General features: G+C 58.2%; 1 protein-coding gene and 1 long non-coding RNA gene across 2 annotated transcripts; one reads left to right on the plus strand and one right to left on the minus strand.

Moving 5' to 3' along the window:
- Window positions 1-305: 305 nt before the first annotated feature.
- DLL1 (delta like canonical Notch ligand 1) lies at window positions 306-9983 on the plus strand. Its single transcript, XM_049695128.1, has 12 exons — window positions 306-1086; window positions 1706-2118; window positions 2307-2603; window positions 3330-3390; window positions 3622-3879; window positions 5675-5735; window positions 6252-6382; window positions 6504-6673; window positions 6789-7005; window positions 8129-8924; window positions 9114-9231; window positions 9329-9983. Exons 2-12 carry the CDS (start codon window positions 2065-2067, stop codon window positions 9332-9334), a joined length of 2169 nt encoding a protein of 722 aa, XP_049551085.1. The 5' UTR covers window positions 306-1086; window positions 1706-2064; the 3' UTR covers window positions 9335-9983.
- LOC125960601 (uncharacterized) lies at window positions 3058-5224 on the minus strand. The gene is made up of 2 exons (XR_007470399.1): window positions 4774-5224; window positions 3058-4452 (listed from the first exon to the last, which is right to left on the minus strand). It is a non-coding gene; the product is annotated as an uncharacterized LOC125960601 (long non-coding RNA).
- Window positions 9984-11813: the final 1830 nt, after the last annotated feature.

The raw sequence follows: 11813 nt of genomic DNA on the forward strand, positions 1-11813 counted from the left end.
CTCATTGTGTGATAACGTGTGTTCTCGGCCCTCCCAATAAACTCATTTCCCTTAAAAAAAAAAGAAAACAAAAGTTCTAGTGTCTGATGGACGTGTAAACCCTAATAAGGTGATGGTTGTGCGAAGGTTGCGGGTTGAGTCGGCCAGGCTAGAGGGTCTTTAGAACATGTGCCGGACATTGTTGCAGAGGCCGCGGCGCGCGCGGAGGGGAGCTCTTTCTCTCCGCATTGTGCGGGGAGCAGGTGCGGTCTGCATTACCATACAGCTGAGCGCACAAAGAGCCACTGATTCAGCCTCGCACAATAACAGACTGCCTTAATGACAGCCACGCGAACGACACACACCAAACTCACTTTTTACCAAGCAGAGGGAGGCCGAGGGGGGAAGACACAGGAGAAAGGGGCCGGAGACCCAGGAAAGGTGTCAGAGGCCGAGAATAGCGCCCGGAAGGGTGCGTGTGTGTTTTTGGGGCGGAGGGGGGGCGGTGGTTTAAGGCGTCAGGATCCCGGGCGCTAGCCGGACCCCGCCCCCCAGCGGCCGCCGACCAGCGCGGGGACACCCCGAGCTCGCGGCAATAGGGTCCCCGGGGGCGCCGCGCTCGCCCCTGTGTTCCCAGACGCAGAGTCGCCGTCCTTGCCCGGAGACGTCTGGGTGTCAGACCTTCCCAAACTTCCCGAAACTGCCGCTGCCCTCTCGCCACCCTCTGCCCGCCGCTCAAGCCTGCCCCCTCCCTCTCGTGCCCGGTCCCCCGCCCCGGAGACTCCTCCTTAGGAAGAGGCTGCCCGGGAGAAGGGGCGGCCCACCGGGAACTGGGCCTCCGACTTCGCCCCCGCCGCCAGACCCCGGCCGCGGCGCGCAACAGGGACGAAGGCGGGCGCCGCGGCGACCGGAGAGTTCCCGAGGCCGGACGCGGCCTCACCCGCCGGGTGGCTCACGGCAGGGCAGGGGCGCAGCGCCACCCCCGCGGGTCCCGGGGCCTCTGCGAGCCTGTGGCCGGGAGGGCAGCGCCGAGGAGCCCGGGCGGCGGCACCAGCCTCGGGCGCAGAGGGGATTCTTGCGGTGAACGTTTTACAGGAATGTAAATGAGTGCGTTTCGTGCGGTGGGGGGCTGGGGGCGGGGGCAGGGGAGGGCCGGGGGCGGGGAGGGTGGGGGCGGGGAGGAGGGTTGCACATTTTACAGCTCACTGACCATTTGGCGATCCATTGAGAGGAGGGTTTGGAAAAGTGGCTCCTTTGTGACAGCTCTCGCCAGATTGGGGGGCTGCTCATTTGCATCTCATTAGCCATGCGGGCGGCCGGCGGGATATAAGGCGGCGGCGCGGGGCGAGCCCGAGCCCTTGCGCGCCCGCGGAGCCCCGGCCGGCGCCGCACCAGACGCACAGCCTGGCGCGCAGCCTCCGCCGGGACCCGGTCCGGGACCCCGGGTGTTGACCTGGATGGCACTGGCTGGGTCCCTGGGAAAAACTCGGGTCCAGGGCGCTCCCCGGACCGCGGCCGCCGAGTGAGCTGGCCGGGCCGCACCCGCGGGCGCTCCGCCGGCGCCGGATTACCGCCTCGCGCGTGGGATTTCCAGACCCCGGCTCGCTAATCGGACTCGCGGGGAGCCCTGCAGCTCGTCGGGAATTGGGCTGAATATCTGGACGCTTTCTCTCCTCTCTTTTTTTTCTTTCTTTCTTTCTTCCTTTTTTTTTTTTTTTCTGCGAAGAATCTTGAGACAAAACCAGGAAGCAGACGACCCCTACCTACTCGTGGATTGGAAGAAAGAGGGGAAAACCGAAAGTTGCCGCGCCAGAAGCAATCTCTCCGGGGAGCCTTTTTTTTTTTCCCCCCTCGTGCATCCCCGGAGCCGCAGTCGCCTCCGCAGGGAGGATCTAAGGAAACTCGGCCTCCGAAAGAGCCGGAGACGGACCCTTGAGGAAAGAAGTCCGGATAATCCCAGCCCGAGGCAAAGCGGCAGCGCTTTCCTGCCCGCGCTCCTGGAGACACCTTCCTCCCCGAGCATTCCCTGGCGATTTCAGAAGAGAAGGGGGACGCGAGGAGAGCGAGCGCGGCCGGCGGTGCACCATGGGCCGGCGGTGCGCCCTGGCCCTCGCCGTGCTCTCGGCCCTGCTGTGCCAGGTAAGTTGCCAGGCGGGGTCCTAAGGGCCGCGCCGTCAGGTAGGCTGTCAGCGGGGCTCTCCGGCTCCCTGTGGCGTCAGGTGGGGGGGGACCCGGGGCGCGGGCCGCGCGGGGGGCAGGGCCCGGGGCAGGACGCGGCCGGGCGGGCTCCCCGCGCCTGGAGCCCCACGCCCTAGCCTCGCCCGCAGGTCTGGAGCTCCGGGGTGTTCGAGCTGAAGCTGCAGGAGTTCGTCAACAAGAAGGGGCTGCTGGGGAACCGCAACTGCTGCCGCGGGGGCGCGGGGCCGCCGCCGTGCGCCTGCAGGACTTTCTTCCGCGTGTGCCTCAAGCACTACCAGGCCAGCGTGTCCCCCGAGCCTCCCTGCACCTACGGCAGCACCGTCACGCCGGTGCTGGGCGTCGACTCCTTCAGCCTCCCGGACGGCGCGGGCGCGGACACCGCCTTCAGCAACCCCATCCGCTTCCCCTTTGGCTTCACCTGGCCGGTGAGCGCCGCACCTGCGGGCGCGGGGCGGGCGGGGCGGGCGGCAGGTGGGCAGGGAGGCGGCCGCCAGCCCTGCTCCGGGGCGCGGCGGGGGCGCGCGGCTGGGCCTGGGCAGGTGGGCGCCGCGGTCCGCGGGGGCCTGGGGCATTGACTCCACGCCCGGGTGATCAGCAGGCGGCGGCGGCGGCGGCAGCGGAGGGGAGTGTGGGAGGTGACAGCCGGGATAGAGTGAGGCAGAGACGCTGAGGACCCGGGACATTTCCGTATCCGGTCTCTGCGCCTAGCCCCCAAGTTGAACGGGCCCCTTCACTTGGGAAAGTTCTAGTTCCCCAGCTCGTGAACTGGCTAGTTGTTCAGTCGCCCTCGCAGCCTGACAGCCCCCAGGCCCTCTGCTTGGCGCCTTCCCCAGGAGACTGCAGACAAGCCCCTCCAGCCCCGCCTGCTGCGCGCAATCGTTTTTCCTTTTCTTTTTCTTCTTCTTCTTTTTTTTTTTTTTTTTACTGCGATATCCTGTATTAACAGGCTGAAAAAACACGTCAGGAAACCACTCTTTAAAAAGTCCTTCCATTTCCTTAAGGAAAGTGAAATCAGACAAGAGATGTACAGAGACCCTCCCCACCCCCACGACACACTGCACACAGACCTGCGACGACTTGGTCGTCCCGAAAGCTTTGATTCTTTTTTAAACATTTCTGGTTTATCTTCTGTCTCCTCCCCCTTCCTCCAGGGAACCTTCTCTCTGATCATTGAAGCTCTCCACTCTGATTCTCCTGATGACCTCGCAACAGGTAAAAACAAACCAAAACGCTCCCAAACTGTGCAAACTGCGTCTCCAGTTATTATGTATTTGAGTTCAGATCTCCCCAGAAACAAACGTCTGCATCTTTCATTCTGCAAGTTACTCCGGAAGGTTGAGGAGAAGAGCCTTCAGCCTCCTTGCCCAGCATCCTTTCCACCTCCCTCACTCCCCGAGCCTCTGGGTTCCCAGTCAGAACCAACAGAGCATCCTCTTCCTGCAGAGAACCCGGAAAGGCTCATCAGCCGCCTGGCCACGCAGAGGCACCTGACGGTGGGCGAGGAGTGGTCCCAGGACCTGCACAGCAGCGGTCGCACAGACCTCAAGTACTCCTACCGATTCGTGTGTGACGAACACTACTACGGGGAAGGCTGCTCCGTCTTCTGCCGCCCCCGCGACGACGCCTTCGGCCACTTCACCTGCGGGGAGCGAGGGGAAAAAGTCTGCAACCCTGGCTGGAAAGGCCAGTACTGCACTGAGCGTGAGTCCCTGCGGGAGGCCGCCGCTCCCTCAGTTTACCCCTCCCCAGGCCTGCTCCCCCACCCCCACCCCCGGCAGTGGGGACATATTCTCTGAGCTGCTGGCATCTTGGGGTTTTAGCCCCGGAGAGATGTTCTGGTGGGGAAACCGGGGCCAGGGAGCCAGAGAGATTTGCTGAGACCTCACAGTTAGCCAGTGGCAGGTTGGGGTCAACTTAGACGTTTCAACTTCCGCTATGGGAAGCTGCCTTTCTTAATCAGGGAGGATTTTGGACACAGGGCCAGGGGTCAGGAAGTAAGCCTGAGGGAAGGGAGGGAGGAAGGAAGGGAGGAACAGAGAGGAGGCTGTGTGCAGGGCGTGCTTTTACCAAAGGAGTTCTCTTTGCCCAGACAGCTTCTCATTGAAAAGTGCTTCATTTTCTCTCCGGAGTTGGTGTGCTTGGCCCGTTTAAAAACACTCCACTGTTCACGACACTTTCACTCGCGGGGTCTATGGACGTGGGTGGGTGTGTTTCGAGGCCTGGGCCTGCCAGCCCTGCTTGTCCTGCTTGCGGGATGCTCACGTAGTACCCTGCCTGGGAGGGGGGACATACCTTTACAGAAGTGACTTAGGCCCTGCCTGCCGTAGTTCTGTATTCTCCAGGCAGGCAGGGTAGCTGCACAGGTGCAGGGGGCATAGGAGGGTTGTGAGGACCGGCTGGCTCCTGGGCCTGGTTCAGCTGGACCCCACTTGCCTCACTGCCACCTCGCACTCTAGGTGTCAGGTGGGGTGGGTCCTAGGGCTTCCCCAGAAACCCCAGGGAACCTTGCTTCCGCCCCCGAGCCTGGGAACCTTCTCTGGCAGGACAGAACCTCTCGCCGGGAGGCGCAGCTTCTCAGTTTGGATTTGCGCGTACCTGCAGTGTCATTGTCGCTCAGCCCGCACAGCTTTCCACAGCTCCTCTGAGGTCGCCTTGGCCTGAGCTGGCTCTGTTGTCTTAAAAACTTGTGGAGCGGCTTGTTAATGAGTTTCATAACCAGGAGAAGGGAGCCAGCTGAAACCTCAGCCTCCAGCCTCCCCACCCCCTCCGGGACCTCTGGCCGGCCTGCCGCCTCCCTCCTGGCTACCCTCCCTCTCCCTCACCGTGGGGTTGCCATAAACTTAAACTTTTTTTCTTCTTATTCAAACACTGGAGTCTGTCCCCGCCCCCAGCTCGCGCGTGCCATCGATTAGATCTCTCCGGGGATAGGCGGCTGGGACGCACGCCTGTTCCCATTGGTGGAAAGGGTGCACGTGTGTGTGTGTGTGTGTGTGTGTGTGTGTGTGTGTGTGTGTGTGTGGTGTACACGCTGGGGTGTGTGTGAGGGGTGGGGGCATGGGGGGCGAGGGGGAGGCCGGTATTGTTGCACTGGGGCAGCTGCTGGGAGAGAACAGACAATAGAGCAGCTGTCTTGCCCTGGTACTCTGCATACCAGCTGTCCACCCTTATCTACACACACACTTTCTGGGTATTAAGAGGTGGAGCTTTGTGCATAGAATTGGGAAGTGGGGGAGGAGGAGGGGGAAGGACTTCTGACCCTCTCTTAGAAGAAAAGGGGCCGGGTGTGGGGGGGGGCTTCCGCGCTCTTTTGTCCTGGAGCGGCTGTGTTAAGAAGAATGCTCCTCCTGGGCTGAGTAAAGTCCGCGGTGGTTACCGGGCAGGACGGTCGATGCCCGGGGCTCGGCGAGGCTCTGTGGCGGAGCTGGGCACGGTCTGTAGCCCTGTTGTGCTGGGGGCCACTCTGGTGGGCTTGACGCTGTGCCTTTTCTTCTCGCAGCCATCTGCTTGCCGGGGTGCGATGAGCAACATGGGTTTTGCGACAAGCCAGGGGAATGCAAGTAAGTTTGCAAGAGCTGCTTTTTTCTTTTTCTTGTTGTCCTTTTACACCTAGTGTATTAGTAAAGCATCTCTAGATGTGCTTTTGAAAACCGCAGGTAAGATTAGCTGGTTGGAGGGAGCTGTTTTTCTGTGTTTCTACTAAATAAATACATGGACGGGCATAGGGTCAAGGGCTGTCATCCATCTAAGCTCCTCAGTGGTGTGGAACTTACAGATGGAGATTTAAAAAGAATTGGCACAGAAGAAGAGAGAGTTTAGTTGGTTCTCAAACTTCGCAGCACATTAGAATTACCTAGAGATGCTGCCCCGGTTGGCCCTTGGACCCAGAGTCAGACCCTCTGACGTGGGACGAAGGCATCCACGTGGTTTAAAGCTCCTGAGGACGGTCCAGTGTCCTGCCTCATTTGAGAACCAGCGGTGTTGATGCTGTTGGAAGACAGTCTCTCGTGATTGGGAAAGGTGTTGCTAGGAAGCCGGTAGCGTCAGCGTCCACTGACTCTGTCCTCTCCTCCAAGGTGCAGAGTGGGCTGGCAGGGCCGGTACTGTGACCAGTGCATTCGGTACCCCGGCTGTCTCCACGGCACCTGCCAGCAGCCCTGGCAATGCAACTGCCAGGAAGGCTGGGGGGGCCTTTTCTGCAACCAGGGTAAGCCTCCTGTCCCCCGCCAGGCAGCCTGGCTTCCCGGGCTCTGTCTCAGGGAAGTACGGTCTCCCGAATTTAACCCTGGGCCTCCCTTCTCCTCCTCTTCCCGTCTCCACCCTCACAGACCTGAACTACTGCACACACCACAAGCCCTGCAAGAATGGGGCCACCTGCACCAACACGGGCCAGGGAAGCTACACTTGCTCTTGCCGGCCTGGGTACACGGGGGCCAACTGCGAGACGGAGGTGGACGAGTGCAGTGCCAGCCCCTGCAGGAATGGAGGGAGCTGCACGGTGAGTCTGGCCACCGTGGGCTCTCCTGCCGAACCGGGAACCCTGGTTTGAGACAGACCGTGTGGGTCCCTCAGAACGACGTAGGAAAGCTTTCTTCATCTTCTCCATTACTCAGGACCTCGAGAACAGCTACTCCTGCACCTGCCCGCCTGGCTTCTACGGCAGGATCTGCGAGCTGAGTGCCATGGTGTGTGCCGACGGCCCCTGCTTCAACGGGGGACGGTGCTCGGACAACCCCAAGGGAGGGTACACCTGCCGCTGCCCTGGGGGCTTCTCTGGCTTTAACTGTGAGAAGAAAATGGATTCCTGCAGTTCCTCACCCTGTTCCAATGGTAAGGGGGCCGCCTGACCCATCCGAGACGTTGCCCCGTGGTCCACACTGGTGAGAACACGCCAGAAGCGCAGAGTTTAGCTTCAGGCTGAGTTCATCACTTTGTGAGTTGCCTTGCGTTTCAGAAGCCCTTCCGTCTGAACAGTGAGAAACTGTTCATAGAAATCTCATCCCCGAGTCTGGAAGCACCCAGGGGCTAGGAAGGCAGGCAGGGGCGTTCCTTGTCCGCAGGGCCCGGCGCAGGTGGAGACGCAATGACCTGCGCGCCGTCCTGCGGCACCTCGGGTGCCCGAGACTCCGAACATCAGCGGGTCAGCCCCAGCGCCAGCCCAGCCACCGCGCTTTTGGAGGGAAGCCCAGCTCTGCTCTGTCACCAAGCAGAGCCGTCTGCTGCGAGGATGTATGGTCTCCACGAGCGGGGGGCGCCCTAAGCAAGCTCGCAGAGGGGGAAGCTGGGCCCCAGGCAGGCGGGACCATTCTGGAAGCGTCTGGAGCTTCTGCGTGGGCTGTGATAATCGATGGAGAGGAATCAGCTCGCTTTGCTCTCCATGTTCTGCACAGAAGGTGTGGCGTCCTGGGGTCAGGCTCTCTCTCCTGTTGGTTTCCAGCCGCTGAACCAATAGAGCAGTGGGTGCTTCATGTCTAGAGAGGAAGAATAGGGAGGTTTAGCAGGCTTGGCTCTGGAAAGACAAAGACCAAACCCCAGCCTCCTCCCTCCCTTCCTTTCTTCGTTTCTCTTTCTTTCTGTTTCAAGTCTTACTTGTCACTAACTGTGTAACTGTGGGCAAGCACGTCATCCTCTTTAAGCCTTGGTTTCCTCATCTGTAAACTGGGTCCTTCGTTGGCTTGCTGTGAAGGCGAATGCAGCGCTGTAGGCAAAGCGTTTTGCACGGTGCATGTCAGGAGGTATTAGCCTGTATTTTTTAGGTGATTTATGGAGCTTGACCAGAAACCCCACCCCGGCCCTCGCCGTGGGCCTGTGTTTGATGTATGTTGTCTTAAGCGGTGGCCTCTGTCCGGTCTGCCCCTGTGTCTCTGCTTTGGTGTGTGACGCAGCGGCCGGGGCAGCACGTGCTTCAGGGCATTTTCTGGGTGACAAGCCGCTGCCCTTGTCCGTGTCCCAGGTGCACAGTGCGTAGACCTTGGCGATGCTTACGTGTGCCGCTGCCAAGCCGGCTTCTCTGGGAGGCACTGTGATGACAGCGTGGACGACTGTGCCTCTTCCCCGTGTGCCAACGGCGGCACGTGCCGGGACGGCGTGAATGAGTATTCCTGCACCTGCCCCCCCGGGTACACGGGCACAAACTGCAGTGCCCCCGTCAGCAGGTGTGAGCACGCACCCTGCCACAACGGGGCCACCTGCCACGAGCGGGCCCTCCGCTACCTGTGCGAGTGCGCCCGGGGCTACGGGGGCCCCAACTGCCAGTTCCTGCTTCCCGAGCTGCCCCCGGGCCCCGTGGTGGTGGACCTCACCGAGAAGTACGTGGAGGGCCAAGCCGGTGCGTTCCCCTGGGTGGCCGTCGGCGCGGGCGCGGTCCTCGTCCTCACGCTGCTGCTGGGCTGCGCTGCCGCCGTGGTCTGCGTTCGGCTGAGGCTGCAGAAGCGCCGGCCCCCCGCCGACCCCTGCCCGGGGGAGGCGGAGACCATGAACAACCTGGCCAACCGCCGGCGGGAGAAGGACATCTCTGTCAGCGTCATCGGGGCCACGCAGATCAAGAACACCAACAAGAAGGTGGACCTGCACACGGAGCCCGGCACCGAGAAGAACAGCCTCAAGGCTTGCGACCCCGCCGTGGGCTATAACCTGCTGCAGGACCTCAAGGGTGCCGCTGCCAGCGGGGAGCCCCACAGCAAGCGTGATGCCAAGAGCCAGCCCCAGGGCTCTGCGGGGGAGGAGAAGAGTGCCCCGACCCTCAGGGGGTGCGTGCTACGGGCCAGAGGGGACAGGCGGGAAGGCCAGCAGGGGGGAGGGTGCCCGACCCTCGCGGGGTGCCTCGGGCCAGGCCGGGCAGGGGGACCAGCTGGCTGTGTTCCTCCAAGCTCTGGTCATTGTACTGTTCAAAAATGTTTTCACGTGTTGACTATGGATGTCTTTCATTTCCCTTCTAGTGGAGAAGCAGCTGAAAGAAAAAGGCCGGACTCTGTGTACTCCACTTCGAAAGACACAAAGTACCAGTCGGTGTACGTCATATCCGAGGAGAAGGACGAGTGCGTCATCGCAACTGAGGTCAGCGCACGGCTGCCCGACCCACCCTCGGCCCGGCCGGGTCGGAACCGGGCCTATGACTTGCGCTAACCTCCCCTCTGTCTCTTGGCCCCCCTAGGTGTAAAGTGGAGGTGATGTGGCGAATTCCCGTTTCTCTTAGAATAAGTGAACTTCCAAGGATATCTGCCCCGACGATGCTGCTGAGAGGAGCGGAGGTGCTCGTGACTGCTGCTGGGAAGCCAGGTCCTCTTCCTGCCGAGGGGGCGGCCGGCAGGCGTTCCAGGCGCCTGTCGCACTGCCTTTTAGGACGTTTCCATTGCACTATGGACAGTTGCTTTTAAAGAATATATATTTAAATGAATGGACTTGATCACTACGTGAGAAGCTCGCACTGCTTGGAGTGTATATGTTGGATTCTTATGAGCCAGTCTTTTCTTGAATTAGAATCACAAACACTGCCTTTATTGTCCTTTTTGATACTAAAATGTGTTTTTTCTAGGTGGAAAAAAATGTGCGTTATTTTTTGGATTTGTAAAAATATTTTTCATGATATCTGTAAAGCTTGAGTATTTTGTGATGTTCATTTTTATAATTTAAATTTTTGGTAAATATGTACAAAGGCACTTCGGGTCTATGTGATTATATTTTTTTGTATATAAATGTATTTATGGAATATTGTGCAAATGTTATTTGAGGTTTTTTTTTTTTACTGTTTTGTTAATGAAGAAATTCCTTTTTAAAATATTTTTCCAAAATAAATATTATGAACGACATCCAGAGGTGTACTTACTCACCCCGCGTCAGAGCACTTTCACTCATACTCGTCCGAAGCAGTGAGGACAGAAACGGCCTCTGCTTTTCTGTTTCCCAGGTCTTTGCATAGTTTCATTGGATTGATGAAAAGCAACTTTCCTCGCTCCTCTGCCCACCTCAGAGAACCCTCCAAGGTCACTGTCAGGAGAAGGAAGGGGCGGGCGCGGTGCTGCTGGTCGCCTGATTCCCTGAGCATCCCCTGAACTGCACGGAAACCTGAGGGCTCTTCACGTCCGGTCAGTGCTGAGAAGCCTCGGAGCTGGTCACCTTCCATCAGAGCCTTATTTTTTCCATCAGAGCCTTATTTGGATTAAATACCCACAGAGCACTTTAATGTCGTCATGACAAAGGCTTTCGGTCCTCGAGTAATACTTATTCATTGATTTGTGGGTTTATCTCTAGCTAATTGAAAAGAGTTAGTTGCCTCCTAATTCAACCACGGTTGCCATGGGACAGACAACAGCAATGATAAAAACACTCTTCTTGGGTGGTTACTACCTCCATGTGAATTATCTCATTAATCCTCCGAGATAGTAGCTTCCTTACTCCCATTTTATAGCTGAGGAGACTGAGGCTTGGGGAGGTGAAGGTACTTGCTCGGGGTTGGTATAGTGGCAAAGTCAGCATTCAAGTCTGGGCAGTCTGGCTCCAGACCCTGGTTTGATCATTATCTGTCAGAACTCAGCTTCTTATTGAGAACGACAGGGATTTAACAGACCGCATCACTGGTGCCATTCAGTGGTCAGCTCTCGAGGACAAGTTAGTGTTGGGGAAAAGTGCTTTACTCCCGGGGTCAGAGGGGAACAGGCAGAGGGCTTAACTAATGAGAGGGAAGAGGTTGCCTTTGTCTCAGTGACTGTGATGAATTTATTCCATCGGTCGTTATTGCACAGTCAGAAATTCTGGACTCTTCCTGCGGAGGAAACACAAAGCGTGTTGTGTGTTAACCAGTCCTGATGCCCATCCTCGTGTGTGTAAAGGATGGAGAAGCACGTGCAGTGGACTGGAGACCAAGATAACAACATTGGGGCCAGACGGCACCCAGGAGCCACCCGGCTGGGGCTTCTGCCTCTGAAACACAACCCCATCCATTCCCCACCCCTCTGGCTTGTTATTTTGGAATAACTGCTCACGGGCAGAAACTCCAGTGGAGAGATTGCATCCACGGAAAGAAGTCAGCGTCAGGGCCAAGTGCGGCTGAGGGAGATTTAGGCTTCTGTCCCCTGCTGACTTTAAGAGTTAGCAGCATATTCTAGAATAACTGAGGGGGTCACCAGGTTTCTTTCAAGAGGCTACAGGATCTGGTGAAAGAGTGGGGTGAACTCAATCCCGTTTACGCTTGTTAACCTGGAGTCATCCATAGCTCCCTCTCACTTTCAGCAGTGACCTGACTCGGATAACAAATGGCTTATCTAGTTTCAAGATTATGGAATATTCTGGGATTCTCGCAAAGCCCATTCTATGAAAGGACCTCAATGCACTTAAAGATAATGCCACTTTCATCTTTCCCAGCCTTCTAGTAAAATCAGGGAAGAAATTCATCTTTCATCTAGGTAAGCAAGTAACACGGCAAACTGAGACCGAAAGGTACAGCTTTGGAATTGCCAGCCAGTTGAAAATTGGTGCACGTGGTTCCCTGGGTCCCTCCTGAGACTTACGTTTTAATTGGACATTGAACCAGATGGTCCCTCAGCTTTCAGGGTTTACGTCATTTGCAGGGGGAAGTTCAGGTACATTGACCAAAACATCCACATGAACACGTGGGTATTTACAGACAAGTGTCCACGATT

This window comes from Orcinus orca, chromosome 12 (assembly GCF_937001465.1).
Source record: "Orcinus orca chromosome 12, mOrcOrc1.1, whole genome shotgun sequence".
In the NCBI taxonomy this organism is placed as follows: Eukaryota; Metazoa; Chordata; class Mammalia; order Artiodactyla; family Delphinidae; genus Orcinus; species Orcinus orca.

Excerpts from the sequence above, each read along its gene's own strand:
- DLL1 (XM_049695128.1), top strand. The coding sequence starts at position 2,065 with ATGGGCCGGCGGTGCGCCCTGGCCCTCGCCGTGCTCTCGGCCCTGCTG. Across the intron at positions 2,604-3,329 it reads CCTTTGGCTTCACCTGGCCG|GGAACCTTCTCTCTGATCAT; the intron begins GTGAGCGCCGCA and ends CCCTTCCTCCAG. Across the intron at positions 5,736-6,251 it reads GACAAGCCAGGGGAATGCAA|GTGCAGAGTGGGCTGGCAGG; the intron begins GTAAGTTTGCAA and ends CTCTCCTCCAAG.